Raw genomic sequence first — 20,232 nt, forward strand, 5'->3', positions numbered from 1 at the left:
GAAACCTACTTGGCCAGGTTAGACCTTCCCTCTCTGGGGAATGCATCCAGAGGGGTGCTGGAGAAACATATATCGGAGGAGGATATCCAATGGGTTATACATAGTAGCACTACTCAAAGCTCCAGGTCCAGATGGTCTATATACTGAATTTTACAAATTGCTCCAGGATTATATCCTCATTCCTCTGACAACTATATTTCAAGAGGTAGTGACAACAGGATGCTCACCAGACTAAATTTAGCACAAATCAAAGTTCTTCCAAACCTGGTAAGGATCATTCTTTGCCTGAATCCTATCGGCTGGTTTCTTTGCTTAATTTTGAGGTGAAGTTTCTAGCAAAGATCTTGGCAAACTGATTTGCACCAGTTTTACCCCAGATGAAAGCAAATCATTGGGTGGGGTTTGTGAGGGAAATAGACACATGGTCAACAATCTTCAGAAGATCTTGGTTTCTCTAGAACTGGTTGAAAGGGAGAAGATTCCCTTGCTTCTAATATGTTTTGATGTTGAAAAAGCATTCAATAGTTTATTGGAGCTTTGTGTTTGCTGTTTTGAAATGATGTGGCCTGGAAGACTTCTTCATAGGAGCTATAAAAATATCATATAACATCCCAAAAGCTAGAGTATGGATAAATGGAATAATCTCTAACTCATTTGACATCTATCAAGGTACACATCAAGGCTGTCCTCAGTAACCCCTATTTCTCCTCACTTTGGATCCCTTAGTGAGGGAGATTCAGGGAACCCGGACATTGAGGGATTGCTATTGGGTCCCATATGTTTAAAATAGCCACATTTGCAGATGACAAGAATTGGTTCATTTGATTTTGCCAGTTACTTCCTTACAAGTGCTAATGGATAGTTTTCAAGAATACGGTAACTTATCAAGATTTACATTAAATCTTGAGAAGTTGAAAGCTCTGTCTTTGGCAGGATAGTTTGAGAAAGGAATGGTCAAGGAAATTCTCGTTGTGATGGGCGGAGAATACTTTTACTTATTTGGGGGTCAAACTAACCACAAACACATGGCACCTGTGTAAGCGCAACATCCTCTAGTTGTTACAACATATTAAAACTCAATTGAGAGTGTTGAAGACTTTTCCCTTGTCTTTGCTGGGGACAGTAGCACTGGTGTGAATGTGTTTTCTAACTAGCTGTATGTTATGTGTACTAAGCAACTGTGGCTCTTGCATAAAGATATTTTGGCTTTCCAAAAGGAACTGGGTAATTTTTGATAGGGGAACTGTAGGATTGGTGAGTTGGGTCTTCCTGACTTTAAACTATAATTGGGCATGCTTGCTAAGACATCTGGGAGACTGGTTACTTGAAGAAATCCTTTTTTATATTTGGCATATGATTTACTGCATGCTATGTCAAGGGATCTCACAGATGTCTTCAAACATAGTGTGTTTTTGATTCCTCTCAGATCTGTGTGGAAAGCATGGCAATGTTATGGATTCAAGACCCTATAATTCACTCTTAGAAACATAGAAACACAATGGCAGATAAAGGCCAAATGGCCCATCTAGTCTTCCCATCCACAGTAACCATTATCTCTTTCTCTCTCCGAGAGATCCCATGTGCCTATCCCAGGCCCTCTTGAATTCAGACTAGAGGTCTGCATGGGAATGGGGATCGCGGGTCCCGCGGGAATCCCCCCCTAACCAACGGGGACCCCCCTCTGGCCCATGGGACTCCCACAGGGCACCACTCTGGCCAACAGGACTCCCATGGGGATAGAAGACTTTGGAAGCAGGGTTCATCCATATAATATAATGGACACATCAGCCTTAGTAAAAAGAGGGGGTTTATAAGATAATTACCTAAACAGAAAACAAAAAAAGGGTTCCACCAAAGAGATTCCACAAGGAAAACAGCAGCACAAACACTAAAGAAACTGTGGAATTGATAATCCTGTCAGAAGTTATGGCTGCTTTTTATGGGGACAGGCGGGGATGGAGGTAATTCCTTGTGGGGACGGAGAGGATCCTGACAGGGACGGGAGGGGACGGAGAGGATCCTGGCGGGGACGGGCGGGATTTCTGTCCCTGCGCAACTCTCTAATTCAGACACAGTCTCTGTTTCCACCACCTCTTCTGGGAAACTGTTCCACACATCTACCATCCTTTCTGATTACTCTTTAACTTCATCCTTGCTTTCCTTGGTTGGGAACACCACCTTTCATCCTGGTATGGAGAGTTCAGTTTTTAATAAATGGAGAGCAGGTACTGTAAGGTTGTATTCTTAGAAAAATATATGCAGGAAAATCAGGGTGTGAACCCATGGTTTTTGGACACTGCAGCTGAAATATTATGTTAGCTTGATACCATCTTCCTCACTTCAGACCACCTTTGCTAGCAAGCTAGTGGGCTGTTTGAAGCCTCGGGGACCTAGCTCTCTTTCCTTATCAGTATAAAGCACTGACCAGAGAAGGACCCCTAATGCATTATACTTTTTTGAGCACCAAATGGGGAGAGGAATGGAATAACTCAAGAAGAGATTAGATTTTCTTGGTATAATAAAGAAAATTCCCCAACTGCTCTACAGTTCAAAATATAGGGAATTCTGGCATTGTATTTTACACAGAGCATAGTTTCACTACATAGAGCAGGGGTAGGCAATTCCAGTCCTCGAGAGCCACAGGCAGGTCAGGTTTTCAGGATATCCACAACAAATATGCCATGAGATAGATTTGCATATCAAGGAGGTAGTGCATGCAAATCCATCTCATACATGTTCATTGAGGATATCCTGAAACCTGACCTGCTTGTGGCTCTCGAGAACCGGAATTGCCTACCCCAGACAGAGCATTTAAAACAGGATGTATACATTTTCCTCTTTGCTCCAAGCGCTCAGGGGAACTTGGAACATATGCTGTGGGGATGTCCATAGATATGCTGATGGTGGGGCTTAATAATTAGTTTTCTTAACAATATTGCAGGCCAGTCAATTGCTTATCAACCTTGGGGTTTTGGTGCTGGAGTGGGAGAACAGTTTGAGTATTACAGGGAAAGGTTCTAAATTATGGGTCCAAAAATCTAGAGTGGTGGCTTTGAACTATATTCTTTGGCAATGGACACAGGAAACCCCACCCTCTTTCTGGTAATGGAGGAAGAGACTCCATTTTCTCTGCATTATGGAGCTTCAAGGGGTGAAGGGTTTGCACAAATATAGAAGACAGTTTTTTACTGCTTTGGGAGGATTATGTTCAATCCTTGTCTCCATGTAGTAGAAGCCAAATTTTAAATGTTTTGGGTGGATTACCAAGGCAATAAGGAATGTTGGAAAGGGGTTCTGCAGGGGTGGGTTCATTTTTTTCTACTCTTAAAAGGGTGCTTGAAAGGGGCTATAAAAACATAGGCCCTCTGATCTCAGATGGCCTTCTGAATGGAAGAAGGGGGTTAAAGGATTAGGTATGGAAATGAATATGGAAAAATGCTGAACTGCATTACATTTGCTCTCTCTACTATATTTTATTATGTTCAATAAAAAAAAATGTTAAAATTAAAAGATCAGAATGACAGTATTGTATTCTTCTGATGGGATGTAAATTATATTAATATCTTACTTATAAAGTTTATAAAAGGGTAAAAACATATGCAAAGAATAACTTTTATTGAATGATGAAAAAAACTAACAAAGTATGTGATTTTTATCAAACATCATGCTTTGATTTCTGTAGAAACATTAGATCTCTACTTGTCACCTTAAACTATTTTTAGCACCAACAAAAGTTAAGAATTTATTTATTTAAACTAGTAATATTTCAAACTGTAAGAAAATCTGCATAGTTCAGTGCCAATGCAGCATTGAGTATATACATTTTTGCAAAATGCTGAAGAACTAGAATTGTTTTTTGCTTGTAGCGAAACAGTTGATCACCTACCATGGTCCAATTCCGAGTTTTTTCTTCCTTTTTTTCCACCCTGTAGACATGTATAACAAGAAAAATCTTTATGAAACCTCTTTGCTCCTACTTTCTCATACCTTGTTCCTAATATTTGCTATAAAACATAGTAAGTAACATAGTAAATGATAGAAGATAAAGACCTGAACAATCCATTTAGTCTGCCCAATAGCTACACACATTATAAATTCATGATTGTTTTCTGAGCTACAGAAGTCCACCCAGTACTATCCTTAGGTTCCAACTATTGGAGTTGCTGTCAAAGCTCACTCCAGTTTATCTGAACCATCTCATCATTTGCAGACTGTAAAGGTCTGCCCAGCACTATCCTCATGTTCCAAATTACTGGAGTTCCTGTCAAAGTCCTATCCAGCCCATCCTAAACTGAATTGCCATACAAGTCTGCTCAGTACTGGCCTTGGTTTTTCAATTTATACTATTCATTTTATTAGAGATCCTCTGTGTTCATCCCATGCTGTTTTGAATTCCGTCACTGTTTTCATCTCCACTACTTCTCTCGGGAGAGCACTCCAGACATCAAACACCCTCTCCTAAGTCTACCACCCCACAACCTCAATTTATGCCCTCTAGTTTTACCATTTTCTCTTCTCTAGAAAAGATTGAGTTCTATATTAATACCTTTCAAGTATTTAAATGTCTGTATCAAATCGCCTCTCCTCTAGAGTATACATACTTTATTTATTTAATTTGTTTTATAGCCTGTCCTCCCCAGAAAGCTCAGTATGGATTACAAGGTTAACATATATAATAATTAGTCAAAGTGACATTCATATAATATAGTTTGTTCATCCTAAATTAACATTCACAGAGAGAAATTAGTTCAAAATACATGTGGTATACATTTGCTTGGGAATTACAGACTGGATGGTCATTTAAACTGAAGGAGGAAGATTGGTGGGTTAGATGCTCTGTTAGTCTATTTAATAATATTGAGTGCAGGGTGTCTAGATCAGGGGTGGACAACGAGGACTGCAATCCAGTCGGGTTTTTAGGATTTCCCCAATGAATATGCATGAAATCCATTTGCATACAATGGGAGGCAGTGCATGCAAATAGATCTCATGTATATTCATTGGGGAAATCCTGAAAACCCGACTGGATTGCAGCCCTCTATGCCCACCCCTGGTCTAGATACTTTATCATAAGGATACTAGGCTAAGGGAATTAGAGGAAGAGGTAAGTTTTTATTGCTTTCCTAAAGCTTTAGAGCTCTTTGAGGGATCTGATATGAAGAGGCAGTTGATTCAGTAGCTTGGTAAGAAATGGGAGTAGGATCGTCATCTGGCACTTTGGAGTCTGAGACCATGACCGGGGGGTAATTGTAGACATGTTTCCTCCTGGGAAAAGAGCGGTCTGTTTGGGACGTAAGGTGGAAGTTTTATTGATATGTACGAGGGCGCCATGTTGTATAAAGACTTGTACAGTAGTATTAAGCCTTTAAAGATGCAGCTATGAATTTCAATTATACCGGTTTGCCAATAAAAGCAATCGCCTCCTGGCCTGGCAGGCTACCCCCCCAGGACAGAGTGGATGGGTATTACCATGTTAAGGGATTTTCAGGGGGGTCTTACATCATAAGCTGAAAAATATTTGTGCAATTAAGGGTCAATTTCTGGGGGCCCTGTATGCTGCTCCGGATTCCGATAGCCTGGATGGTGCCACTTGGACAGTTTGGACTTGCCGAGGTTGAATGACCAAGAACATAGTTCCTTAGAGCTCCCTATCTCTGCTGAAAAGGTTGAATGTGGTATCCTGAGTGGCCCGTTAGAGAAGGCATCTGGTCCTTATGGACTGCGTGTGCAGTTTTACAAATTGCTGGTGGAGGAGATTGCCCCATTGCTTGTGAAGATCTTTAACCTGGAGGTGGCGAAGGGCTTTCTGCCGTGACATCTTAATATGGCACAGATTATGGTGCTACCGAAACCCGGTAAAGATCAGATGTTACCAGAGTCCTACCTGCCGATATCTTTGCTTAATTTTGAGGCTAAACTTCTGGCAAAAGTTCTGGCTAACCAGTTGGCAAGCATCCTGCCATCCTTGATATCGGAAGAAATCAGAAAAACCCGAAAAAATTGGAAGGTGAATAGACAAATCCAACAACAAAAAACCTCCCAAACCCCAAGAATAGAAACTAGACAAGGGAGAGAGACAAAAGCAGAGACGGCTCAACTACATTCACCAACCTATCAATGATGTTTAAGATGTAAGTAGATTAAACGGGCTCTCCCGTTTAATCTACTTACATCTTAAACATCATTGATAGGTTGGTGAATGTAGTTGAGCCGTCTCTGCTTTTGTCTCTCTCCCTTGTCTAGTTTCTATTCTTGGGGTTTGGGAGGTTTTTTGTTGTTGGATCCTTGATATCGGAGCAGCAGGTGGGCTTTGTGAGAGCCCAACCGGTATCTAAAAACATTCACAGGATATTATTGGCTTTGAAAAATGAGCAGACAAATGAGACCTCCCTCCTTGCTCATTAGTTCTGATGCTGAAAAGGCTTTTGATCAGGTATAGTGGAGATACCTGTTTGCGGTTAGAAAGTGATAGGTTAGAGTAAAGAAATATCCCTAAGCTGCATGCTTGATTTTTTGCAATTATGGTAGATAATTCCCAGAGAAGAGAAGGATGGGTGTATGTGCAGTGCTCTTTGTAGATCCAAATAAGTTCTGTTTTGGAGGCATTTAGTTGCAGTTTGTTAGTGGATATCCAATTTTTGTTTTCTGAGAGACAGTTATGAAGTTTTGTAATCTGGATGCTGCCGTTCTCTCCTAGTGGAAGATATAGTTGGATCTCATTGGTGAAGAAGTGAATCTGGATTTGGTGTTTACAGGCTACATCTAGGACAGGTTTTAAATGTGAGAAATAAAAAAAATTAAATAAATATATAGAGATTAGACTTTTCCTCTCTCTGTTAGGTCCTAGCTCATATTCGCTGTCTAACATCAGCTCTGGCAGGATATACATTTCAAATCTGACATGTTGTAATCAGAAAACAGAAAATAAAATTATTTTTTTTACCTTTTGTTGTTTGGTCATTATTGAAATCGTGTTGGTCCTAGACTCTGGTTTCTGTTTGTCTTCTGTTAACTCATTTGCCAGAGTTTCCTGCCCATTTGATATTTTCTTCTTTCTCCGTGCTCACCATCTATCTTCCATCTCTGTACTCCTCTTCCGTTTCCCTTCCCTCCCCTAGAGGACTCCTTTTATTTTGTCTCCATCCCCCACAGTTCAACATTTCTCTAATGACCACTACCCCCATCCAGTATTTCTATCCCCCCTCCCTCCATACCATTCCTTGGGTATAACTTCTCTCTCTTTCTTTTCCCTCCCTCCCTCCATTCCATTGTCCACCATCGCTCTCCCTCTCCTCTGTTTTAAGACCCATTATTTCTTCCCCTTCCCCCACCCTCAGTCCGGTTTATGCCCCTCTCTTTGGGCCCACTGAAGGCCGGCATGTTTCCCCCTTCTCTCCATCATCATCTGGCTTCCCCCTGGCCTCCCAGTCTCACTTTCAAAACTAATTACGGCTTGCAGAGGCTTGCAATTACAGCCTTCGCTGCATGTTCCCTCTACTGCGGTCCCACCCTTCTTCAGACATCACATCCTGTTTTGGACTGGGATGGACCATGGCAGAGGGGACGTGCAGCGGAGGCTGATGATAGCTTGCTAGAATAACTACATCACCAGGGCTCATCTGCCGGGCGTAATTAATTTTGAAAGTAAGACCAGGAGGCCTGGGGGATGCCAGATGATGGTGGGGAGAAGGGGAAAACATATTGGCCTTTGGGGAACCCCCTAAAGCCACAGAGCTGAGGGTACCCACAGTGCTAACGTCTATGCGACATTTCTCCTCGCCCTACCGTGAACTCTGGCATCGGGCCTCCTAAAGCAGGAGCAGCAGCGACAGTGGACGGCCGGCAAGAGGCAGTGCTTAGGCCAGGCTTTTCGCTGCCAGAGTGCTGCTGTTCCTGCTTTAGGAAGCCCAAAGGTATGCAGGGAGGAGGGTTGGTTGAATCAGAAAGCCCAATTTTTTACGAAAATGAATTTATTTGAATCAGTGAATCGGGCAGCACTAGTGTCAAGTAGTACGTTTTGGGATCTATTGCTTAGGAAGGATGTGGTGCAGCATCTTGGATGCCAAGCTCCATGAGCTGTGTGATGAGAGGATGGTCAATGGTGTCGAAGTCTGTGCTAAGATCTAAACTAAAGCTTAACTTTGTATACCGAGTTATCATTCTGAGAAGGCTCGACTCTGTTTCCACAACTAAATAAACAGGGAATAATTTACAAATGATAAATAGAAGATAATAGCAAAATTTCAAAATAATTAATTTTCAAAATGTATGGCAGAGTAGTTTTTGATTTACGGAAAAATTGAAACGAACTGGAACTCCTTAAAAAAAAGGGGAGATCATTCCAGAGTTGAGAGAATTTAAAAACCAAAGATTGACTTAAGATCTTAACTCCTTTAATCCTTTATTTAGAAGGAAGGGAGAGTTTAAATTGTTGGATACCTCTTGCAAAGGAGAATCAGTAAACATTCCAAAATAAAGGAATAAGAGCATTAAAGATACCATGTAGAATTTTAAAAGAAATACAAGTGTATTTAAATTGAATTCTAAAATAAACCGAGAGCCAATGAAGACTCTGAAGCAAAGGGGTCACATGGTCAAATTTATGTTTTCCATAGATCAGCTTCGCAGCAGTATTCTGAATTAATTGTAATCTATAAAGACAAATTTTTGTAATGCCAAGGTAGATAGCGTTACAGTAATCAAGACATGATAATATAATTGATTGAACTAAGATAGAAAAATGATGGTGATGAAAAAGATGTCTAACCTTCCTCAGCATTCGCAAACTAAAGAAGCATTTCTTGACCAAGGAATTTATTTGGTCCTTAAAGGAAAGAGAGGAATCAAAAAGGACTCCCAATATCTTAGCAGAGAACCCAATTGGTAAGGAGGACCCAGATACCAGAACTACAGTAGGAGGAAGACAGTCCAATCTGAATCTAATAGCACCAATAGGACATCGTTTCGCTTCTCCATGAGTTTCCAGCAGTCATCGATGATGTCAAGAAGGACAGTTTCAGTACTATGAAATTTCCTGAATCCTGATTGGAAAGTAGATAGGACTTTCTTGTTGTCATTGAGTACAGTTTTATCCAGGATCTTGGAAATAAATGGTAGGTTGGAGACAAGCCTAAAGTTGCTGGGCATACCTGAATCAAGTGTGGTTTAAAAAAAATGGTCTGATTGCTGATTTCCAGTTTATAGGTACTTAATCTGTTTATAGAAGCACCGATAAGTGGAAAGATTGAGCATACAAAAGCGTCTTTCACAGAAACATGATGGAAGATAAAGGAGGTGTGGTGGGCAGGGATCTAAGAAGGAGCCAAAAGGTCAGTGTTTTACATGGGTTAGTGGTCCAGTTGTATGTTCGAGCGTTCTGTTCGGGTAGGTGTTTATTGTGAGACAGTTTCAAAGTGAGATCGTATTATGTCTATCTTGTCAGCAAAGAAGTCAGAAAGGGTTTCTCAGTCAACATCGGTGTTTAGGATCTGATTGTCTGCTTGGATTGCTGTGAATATCTTTTTAGTTAGTGTAAAAAGGTTTTTTATCTGATGGAGGTCTTTAGTAGTTGTTGGGAGTAATAGACCTTTTTGGCGTCAACAGTAACTTGTTTGTATTCTTTGAGTAATTTCTTCCAGCTGGATTATTAACATTCCCTTTCCGCTCTTCTTAGTTCTCTTTTCTTGGTTCTTAGGTTGTTAGTAAACCAGGGGAAGGAGAGATTGCAGGGATGGTATTTGATTTCTTTGACTGAGGCTAAGCCTTCGTAGAGGGTTTTTACTTTAGTTTGCCAGGCCATAGCGGCTTCGTCAATGAATTTGGGATTAGGATTTAATGTTCTTACTAGGCTGGAAAGGCCTGAGAGATCCTTTAGCCTGATGAGAAATCCCCTAGGCCAGGGGTCTCAAAGTCCCTCCTTGAGGGCCGCAGTCCAGTCGGGTTTTCAAGATTTCACCAATGAATATGCATGAGATCTATGTGCATGCACTGCTTTCAATGCAAATTCATTGGGGAAATCCTGAAAACCCGACTGGATTGCGGCCCTCAAGGAGGGACTTTGAGATCCCTGCCCTAGGCTGACTTAATCATTGTAAATTTTCTTATGTTGGGGGTGTTTCATGGTTTCACTGGGTAGATGTAATCCAATCTTGAACTGAATAGGTAAAGGCAGAATAGAAAATCTGATTAACATAACATACCCGATATTCTTCAAGGATTTTGGCATCTGCCAGATTACAAGATTAGCAGATGCACCATAACACAGATTCCTTATTTGGTGACAAGGTTAGAAAGACTATATATATATATATATATATATATATATATATATATATATATATATATATATATACACATATACATATACATATACATACTGTACTCCACTTAAGATTTCCTGATCTACTCTGCAATAGATCCAATACTTAAATTATCCTCTAGATCAGGGGTAGGCAATTCCAGTCCTCGAGAGCCACAGGCAGGTCAGGTTTTCAGGATATCCACAATAAATATGTATGAGATAGATCTGCATTTCAAGGAGGCAGTGCATGCAAATCTATCTCATACATATTCACTGTGGATATCCTGAAAACCTGACCTGTCTATAGCTCTCGAGGACCGAAATTGCCTATCTCTGCTCTAGATGAACAAGCACATTCCAGTATTGAAGACATTTCTACTACAGAAAGAGAGGTTTTGTTATCTTCCTCCAAACCACTAAACCTAGCATCAGTCTTTTGCTAAATCCAGCTATAGAGAAAAAGAAGGTTTTTTTTTCAAGTTTCAAGTTTATTTAAAATTTGATTTAATTGCTTATCAAATTTCTAAACGACTAAAGCAAACTACAACTGCATAGACATAGCAGCCCTCTTTTTGATTGGTTATTCAGTGTTTCCTTACAAATCATGTTCTACCTACAATGGGATCAAGTGACGTTCTTTAGTAGCAGCAGAAAATCATAATTTCTGGGTTCCCAGCATAGTCAAAATTGGCTACTATTTCAGATTTTTTTTTAAAAATGTCTTTCTGAAAGAAACTTGGTCTCATGTACCTCAAAACTCATGCCAACCTGGTCATGACCAGAACCTACTTATGAGGATAAATCAAAAAGTAAAGGCAAAATACATTTAGCGGCTTTAATAGAAGTAATGAACACATCACTTTTCCACATACAATAAATGCGTCATCTTGCATGGGAACTATCATTCAACTAGCTTTTGCATTCCTGCAGACACGTTATTTTGGCTGCTCCCAAAACCTGGTGAGCTCTACATCCTTTACTTCATCATGCTTTGTCTTTTGCTCTCCAGGTCGCAGTGATGCATCCATGTCTCATCGCCAGTGACAGTTCTCTCTAGATTACTCAGATCTTCTTCATACCGTTTCAGGAACTGGGTCACAACCTCCACACGCTGTTGCATGTGCATATCAGTAAACTGTCTGGGAACCCATCGTGTGAATATTTTCCTGTATCCCAAGTCGTCATGCATTATGGCAAATGCAGATCCATAGCTGATATCCAAATTTGCAGCCAACTGAGATACCGTTATTTGTCGGTCTTCTCTAATCAAGAAATGTACCTTGTCAATGTGCAGTGTTGATGGGTGACCAGAACTGCCTTCGTCGGTCACACCTATTCTTCTCATTTTAAAACTTTTTACCCACATATAAACCTTTCATTGATTCATGATATGTCCTTACTAAGTCAATATCCGCTGGTGAATTCCTATAGGTTTCACTCCCTGTGCCCAAAGAAAGCACACTACTGCATGTTGTTCTTCGATGGTAAAATCTTGCAATGGTGCATCCTTGCCAGACCATTGGTAAGGAAAGGAAGGAAGAAAGGAAAGGAGATGGCAGATCATGGAAGGAGAGGAAGAGATGCCAGGGCATGAGGGAAAGGAGACAAATGCCAGAACAGGGAGAAAGGTGGGAGGGAGGGAAAGGAAAGAGGAGATTCCAGAGCAAGCAGGGGGAGGGAGAGATAGAAGGAAAAGAGGGAAGAGAGATGCCAGGGCAAAGGGTAGGGAAGGAAAGGGGACAGAGATACCAGACTGTGGGGTGTGGGGGTGGGAAGAAAGAAAAGGAGAAGAGAGAGATGCCAGAGCATAGGGAAAGAGGTGGAGATAGAGAGAGAAAAAATAGAGGGTGTTAAAACTGAAATGTTTCATGAACAAAGCAGAGAAGGGCCACAGGGTAGACAGTTTGTGGAAGGGACATAAGAGGGAAGATGCCATATGGAAGGGGGAGAGGGCAGACATCAGATGGAAGGGGCAGTAAGAGAGGGGCAGATGCTGCATGGAAGGGAAAGAGAGGAGACAGATGTGGATGAACACGACAGTGAAGATGATGATTAAAGCAGAAATGACAAAAAAGTAGAAAAAATATATATATATTTTTTTTGCTTTAGAATAAAGTAGTATTGTAGCCGTACTGATAAATGTTTATAAACAGAAAATGGAAATAAGGTAATCTTTTTATTGGACTATTTTTTTGCGAACTTTAAGAGACCAAAACTCTCTTCCTCAGGTCAGAACAGCATACAACAGAAGTATACTGTATTGACGAGAAGGAGGTTTTGGCTTCTGAAAGCAAATTGAAAAGTGCATTAGTCTAATACAGTGGTGTACTGGGGGGGGGGGCATGGTCCATCCCAGGTGCAGCCCATAAGGCGATGCTCCAGGGATCAGTGCTGGCAGCAGCAGCAGCAGCCTCAGCCTTTACAACTGACTGCTCTGCCGGTGTCAAACCTTCCTTTCTGCTGGGTCCCGCCTTCGTGGAAGCAGGAAGTAGGCGAGACCTGGCCGAAAGGAAGGCCTGACGCTGGCAGAGCTGTGAGTTGTGATGGCTGCTGACAATGAGAGAAAGAGAGGTGCCCATCGGGGGTGGGTACAGATATGCTGCACCAGGCACCCGATTGGAGGGAGGGAGGGGTAAGGAAAACCATCCAATTGGAGGGGGGCAAGGAGAGGAGAGAGGGATGCCAGACCATGGGGAATGGAGTGAGGAAAAGAAAAGAGAAGGAATACTATAACATGGGTGTGGAGGGGGATAAATGGAAGGGAAAAAGAGGAGAGAGATGCCAAGGCATGGGGGAGGAAAGGGAAGGAGAAAGATGCCAGACCATCAGGAAGGGAAGGAAAGAGAGGAGAGATGCCAGAGCATGGAGGGGGAGATAGAAGGGAAGGAGAGGAGAGATGCCAGGGCATGGGGGGAGGGAAGGTAAGGAGATGCAAGACCACTGGGAAGGGAGGGAGGCAGGGAAAGGAAGAAAAGGTGATGCCAGAACATGGAAGCAGAAGAGAGGAGAGAGATCCCAGGGCATGGGGGAAGGGAAGCAGATGCCAAGCATGGGGTGAGTTAGGTGGGAAGGAAAGGAGAAGAGAAGAGAGATATTCAAGAGTATGGGGGAGGGAGTAGAAACAAAATGAGAAAAATGGAAGGTATAGAGAAAAAGGGCAGACGCTGGATGGAATGGAGAGTGAAGAGAAGATGAGAAAAGCAGAAACCAGAGATGACAAAAGGTAGAGAAAAGACTTATTTTGTTGCTTTAAAATAAAGTAGTATTGTAGCTGTATCAACAAACATTTATAAATAGAAAATAGAAGCAAGACTCTTTTTATTGGATTAATTTTAACACTTTTTTTTTTTTTTACTGACTTTTGGAGACCAGAATCTCCTTACTCAGGCAGTAGAGTATCAAGGGGGTGAGGGGCACTGTCTACCCCAGGTGCATTTCTCAAAGGGTGCTCCTCCAATCCTTTTTATATGGAGGGGTGTTAAAAAGTGATGTGCCACAGTAGAAACATTCAAAATACAAAATCAGTTGAAAATAGAAATTAAGTATATCACCATTTACACAGAGTTAGACATCTACCTTAAAATTAACAAATAGCTTAGGAAAAATATTAATGCTCTCACTATTTGCAAATTAGTTTAGGTTTGAATTTACCTGGTATTTTGGTGTCTCTGCTTGTAAAATCTTCACTTTAGATTTTTCTTGCTCTAATGCAACATGCAGTGCAGTTACCTAAAATAAATGCAAGAAAAGCTTTCACAATGTCCAGTTAATATCATCATCAGACATGATATACGATAAGAAACCGAGTATGACATTACCTATTTTGAAGATCATAGTTACACTATATTAATTAAAAGAACAGATGCACTGCACTCCTTTTCATTCTGTCCATCAGAACCATCTTCATTTTTATGCAGATCTATCAGATTACAAGTACCTATAGAAGGCTGTACATCACTGTTGCCACATTTTACTTTTTCCTAGTGGCATATGTTGACAGTTATTGATAACTATTAATAGTCTTTATTTAATATTACTACTTTCTATTTCTCAGCCTGCTTGTCTTCTATAGGTTTTCTTTGAGGGTTGGGTTCTCAGCTTTGAGAGATCTTGACCTCATTATCAGATTTCTCCTTGAGACTTTTTCCTTTCTTTCTCTGCCAAATCAGCTACAGGGTTTTAACCTTTTCCTTAGCAGTTTCAGTGTTCTCCCCAGAAATGTTTTCCAGCCGGGTGGCATGAAAAAGTAGCTGGGTGGGGTGGGATGGGGAAAATTAACCCCCTCTTTTACTAAGGTGCGCTAGCATTTTTAGCGCACGCAAACCCCTGCTCTAAGCGGGAAAACGAAAGCCAGCTCAATGCTGGCGTTAGCATCTAGTGCATGTGGTAATTCTGCGTGCACTAAGCGCACGCTAAAACCACTATCACAACTTAGTAAAAGGAGCCTTAAATGTGTACTATTTTTTATTAGTTTATTATTATTTTCCAATGCTCAATATGATTTCCTTTTTTAAGGTTTGACACTTGTGCCAGAATATTTTTACTAAATTTAAGAAGTATCCAATTCTAGAAGGGAATAATTAGATATTTGCCCTCTTTCAAATGGTATAGAGGTTTAAAAAAGGGAAAGACGTTAATGAAGTCATTAGGTTCAATCTAGCCATTTATTTCTGCATGAATTTAAACAACTAACAAAAAAAGATAAATATAGTTCATCCAGTCATATAAGAAATGGCTCTACAGCAGGGGTGCCCACACTTTTTTGGCTTGCAAGCTACTTTTAAAATGACTAAGTCAAAATAATCTACCAACAATAAAATTTTAAAAAACACAAAGCACACTGTACGCAGAGAAAATGTCAGCAAGGAAGGAGGGATGGGGCACAAACTTGGGATACAGAAGGAAGGGAGGGATACAGAAGGAAGGGAGGGAAGGGGCATGAACTTGGGACGTAGCAGGGAAGGATAGAAGGAAAGAGATGCTGAGGTGGAGGAGGGAATAGAAAGGGAAAATTGTTGAGCATGGGTACGAGGGAAAGAAATAGTGTACATGGGGAAAGGAAGAAAGAGGAGAATGTTGGGCATAGGAAGAGAATTGTTGGACATGTTGGTGGGAGAGGAGTAAGGTAGAGAAAGATGAGAGGGAGAAATGTTGGATGTGGTGTTGGAGAGGGAACAGTGGGAAGAATGTTGGACCTGGTGGTGGAGGGAATGGAGGAAGAGATGTCGCATGGTTCTGGAGAGGGGTAATAGAAGGAGAAATGTTGGGCATGGGGCTGGTGGACAGGGGTAAAAGATGCTGCACACAGTCCGGGGGGGATGAGAGAGGGAGAAATGTTGGATGTGGCAGTAGAAGGAGTTTGGGCGATATATCCTGGATCCCTCTATCTTTCTTTCCTCACTTCCTTTACAGCAAGGGAAGGAATGAGAGAGAAATGGTGGACATAGCACATGGGGGTGGAGGAGAGAGGAAGAAATGCTGTGCAAGGTGGGGACGGGTAAAAGAGTGTGCTTTGTGTAGTTTAATTTTGTGGTTACCATTATGTATTATTAATAAGATTATATTGTGTGTATGTGAAAAATGAAGGGAAGAAATGGCATTTACAATTAGTACTATTATTAGTATGGCGGCTGGGTCTGGGGTGGAGCCTGGGCAGTGCTTTTGGGCCCCCCAAACAAAAAAGCATTCCACTGACTGGACCTAGGTGGGAGGAGAGATGGTAGACCTGCTGGGAGGAAGGGGGACGAATGACCGCATCCCAGAAATTTTGGCATAATTTTGCATTTTCAATTTTAAAAATCCTTATCTCCAAGATGCAAACCGAGCTATTTTATACACATAGCTATTTAAGTTTTTGCATACAGGCCCCTTATATTAGCTTTTTCATTCCTTTATATTCATGACACAAGTTCACCATTTTTAAAGTTTTCTCTCCCTCTTTTTTTTTTTTGTCCACTCAGCATCTTGAACATCCCTGTTTACTGAGTAGACATACAAATTTTGGTTAGAAATGATTCACAATTACTATGCTAACAAGAGCTAAACAAACTCATAGAAACATGACGGCAGATAAGGGCTACAGCCCATCAAGTCTGCCCACACTATTGACCCTCCCTATTAAGTCTAATGACCCCCTTAAGTATAATTGTAATTATACTGCCACTCTACTGACCCGCTCTTTCAAGTCTATACCCTAGTGACCCTATCCCTTGGCATGACCCTCTTAGGGATCCCACATAGGTATCCCATTTATTCTTGAAGTCTGAGATGCTGCGTGCCTCGATCACCTGCACTTGAAGCTTGTTCCAATGCTCAATCACTCTCTCCGTGAAGAAGTACTTCCTGGCGTCTCCACGAAACTTCCCTCCCCTGAGTTTGAGGTCCTCTTGTGGTCGAGGGTCCCTTCAGAAGAAAGATATCATCTTCCACCTCGACCCGTCCCGTGATGTACTTAAATGTCTCAATCATGTCTCCCCTCTCCCTATGCTCTTCGAGAGTGTAGAGCTGCAATTTGTTCGGTCTTTCTTCGCATGAGAGACTCTTTAGCCCCGAGACCATCCTGGTGGCCATCTGCTGAACCGATTCAATTCTGAGCACATCTTTACGGTAATGTGGCCTCCAAAATTGCACACAGTATTCCAGATGAGGTCTCACCATGGCTCTGTACAATGGCATCATGACTTCAGGCTTCCTGTTGACGAAGCTTCTCTTGATACAACCTATCATCTGCCTTGCTTTAGATGAAGCCCCTTGCTTTAGATGAAGCCGCCTTGCTTACAGTAACTTCAAATCTTGGGGGGAAAAAGATACCACAGTACTACTGTACCTGCACATTTTTTCCAGTAACAAATTACTAAATATAAAATAATATCAAAACATATCCACAAATGAATTTTGGCCCTTTGAAACCTAGTACCGTATTTTCACGTAGATAACGCGCACCCGTGTAAAACGCGCTCACGGGTATAGCGCGCGGGAAACCAAAATATATTTTTTTAAAATTTTGTATACCGCGCACACCCGTATACCGCGCATGCTGCCCGACTCTCCCGTCGCCGCCCGGCTCTCCTTTCGCCCGCCCTGACTCTCCTCTGGCCACCCCGACTCTCCTTTCGCCCGCCCCGACTCTCCTCTCCCCCTTGAAGTCCTGTCCCCACCCTGAAAGCCTGATGCCCCCCCCCGACGTCCGATTCACCCCCCCCGCACCCCCACCCTGTTGGCCCAACCCAACCATGTGCCCAAGGCCCCGCCCCCAGGAGGGACCTAAGGCTCCTAGGCCTATTCTGATTGGCCCAGGCGGCTTAGGCCCCACCAGTAAGCGGAGCTTTGGGACGGATGGGCCAATCCGGCCTCATTCCGTCATTGGCTGCCTGCCGGACAGGCGGGTTTGGCTCCCGTCTGTCCGGCCAACTACACAAAGGTATGGGGAAGGGGGTGGGGGTGTCGTAGGTGTCGGCCAGGGGGGGTCGCAGGTCGGCTGGGGGGGCGGTCGGAGGTTCTTGGGGGGGGCGGTCGTTGGGGGGAGGGGGGTTTGCGTCGAGGGCAGGAGGGCCTGGAATCCCTCCTGCCCGTAATGTAGTGTGGGGTGGGGGTAGGGGGTCGCCGTGGCCAGGAGGGTTTGGGCCCCCTCCTGGCCCAAACAACTAACGGGTGGGGGAGTCGCCAGGGCCAGGAGGACTTGGGCTTCCTCCTGGCCCGAACAACTAGCGGGGGGGGGGGGGGGGGTGTCGCCAGAGCCAGATCGGCTTGGGCTCCCTCCTGGCCCGATATTGTCGGGGATTTGGGGAGGCAAGAGGGCTTGAGCTCCCTCTTAGAAACATAGAAACATAGAAAGATGACGGCAGAAAAGGGCTATAGCCCATCAAGTCTGCCCACTCTACTGACTCACCCCATTAAGTCTGAGTACTAATGACCTAGTTCCTTAACTCGACCCTCGTAAGGATCCTACTAGGGCATCCCATTTATTCTTAAAGTCAATAACGCTGGTGGCCTTGATCACCTGCTCTGGAAGCTTGTTCCAGTGATCTACAACCCTTTCTGTGAAGAAATACTTCCTTATGTCACTATCGAATTTCCCTCCTCTGAGTTTGAATGGATGCCCCCTTGTGACCGAGGGTCCCCTGAGAAAGAAGATGTCTTCTTCCACCTCGACACGTCCCGTGATGTATTTAAATGTCTCAATCATGTCCCCCCTCTCCCTGCGCTCCTCTAGAGTGTAGAGCTGCAATTTGTTTAGTCTTTCTTCGTACGAGAGACCCTTGAGCCCCGAGATCATCCTAGTGGCCATCCGCTGAACCGACTCAACTCTAAGCACGTCTTTACGGTAATGTGGCCTCCAGAATTGCACACAGTACTCCAGATGAGGTCTCACCATGGTTCTGTACAGTGGCATTATGACTTCAGATTTGCGGCTAACGAAGCTTCTATTGATACATCCCATAAGTTGCCTTGCTTTGGATGAGGCCTTCTCTACTTGTTTGGCGGCCTTCATGTCTGCACTGATGATTACTCCCAAGTCTCTTTCTTCTGAAGTCCTAGCTAGTGTTTCTCCATTTAAGGTGTAAGGTTTGCATGGATTTCTGCTACCGAGATGCATAACCTTACATTTCTTAGCGTTGAAGCCCAGCTGCCATGTCGGGGACCAGTTTTCCAACGTAAGCAGATCCTGCGTCATACTATCCTGCAGATTGCTTTCACTTACTATATTACATAGTTTGGCGTCATCAGCGAATAGAGTTACTTTACCCTGAAGCCCTTGGGTCAAGTCTCTTATGAATATGTTAAAAAGGAGTGGACCCAGGACAGAGCCCTGTGGCACTCCGCTGGTCACCTCCGATGTCTCCAATGTCTCTGATGTCTCAAGCCCTCTTGCCCCGATTGTGTCGGGGAGTCGGCGGGGCATGAGGGCTTGATGTCAGAGAAAGGGCGGGACCGCCGGAAGAGGAAGAAGCGCAGGCGCAGGGCTCACAGAAGGGCCGGGACCGCCAAGAGGAAGCAGCAGGACACCGGTAGGAGCTTCTACATGATTGGGGGGGGGGGTCAGGAGGCTGTGGGGGTGCGAGCGGTCCTTCAGGGTGGGGGTGCGGGTTGGAGTGCGTGCGAGCGGTCCTTCGGGGTGTGGGTGCGTGCGAGCGGTCCTTCAGGGTGGGGATGCGAGCGGTCCTGCGGGGGGGGGGGGGGGGGGGGGTGAATCAGATGTCGGGGGGAACTATGTAAAAAAAAAATTTGTACAACGCGCTCACGTGTTTAACGTGCAAGGTTATGCACGGTTTGTAAAAACCGTGTATAACGCGTGCGTTATATGCGTGAAAATACAGTAATCAGTCATATCAATCATGGAGTAAGATGTCACTCACACCCCTATAAGTACAAGGCCAGACCAGTTCACCTGACTTCTACTACCGGCAACCCCCTCGCACAATGACGTCACCTACTCGAGCTCCCAGAGATTCCTTGTTCGCTACAACGTAGGTGTGGGACAGTGTGGTAGAGAGTGCGAGGTCTGATTTGTTCAGTGTCCTGTCCTGCACCATAGGCATCCTGCGCTGCGGTGAAGTTTCCAAGTGAGAGAAGGGGAGGCTTCCCTTGCGCCGTGACTTTTTTTGCGTCATTAGGCATAGGTCAGCGACGGATGAACTTACAACTTGCTTCGAGCCTTCCTCATTGCCGGGTCCTGCCTTTGCGGAAACGGAAAGTAGGCAGGACCCGGCAGCGAGAAAGGCCCAAAGCAAGTTGTAAGTTTCCATCCGTCGTTAACCAGTTTCCTGCCCGTAGCAAACTCATGCTTCGGGGTTCTAAGGTGTGCGTGCCGGTTTCCCTTCTCTTCTCCCCCCCCCCCCGCCCCGGGACGTAACTTCCTGTTTCAGAGGGAAGAGGAGGGAATCCAGCACGCATACCTTAGAGCCCCAAAGCATGAGTTTGCATCTCCAAGC

At 43.5% G+C, this 20,232-nt stretch overlaps 1 protein-coding gene across 5 annotated transcripts in view; it reads right to left on the reverse strand.

The window, feature by feature from the left end:
• Positions 1-3,598: 3,598 nt before the first annotated feature.
• GKAP1 (G kinase anchoring protein 1) overlaps positions 3,599-20,232 on the reverse strand; it is a 148,998-nt gene continuing 132,364 nt past the window's right edge. For all 5 annotated transcript variants that reach the window (XM_033927601.1, XM_033927576.1, XM_033927592.1 and 2 more), the window contains 2 exons: positions 13,952-14,029; positions 3,599-3,926 (listed from right to left, as the gene is read on the reverse strand). In XM_033927601.1, the coding sequence (XP_033783492.1) occupies positions 3,879-3,926; positions 13,952-14,029 (126 nt within the window). In that variant the 3' untranslated portion in view covers positions 3,599-3,878. The remainder of the gene's footprint in view (positions 3,927-13,951; positions 14,030-20,232) is intronic.

This window comes from Geotrypetes seraphini, chromosome 1, assembly GCF_902459505.1.
Source record: "Geotrypetes seraphini chromosome 1, aGeoSer1.1, whole genome shotgun sequence".
Lineage (NCBI taxonomy): Eukaryota > Metazoa > Chordata > Amphibia > Gymnophiona > Dermophiidae > Geotrypetes > Geotrypetes seraphini.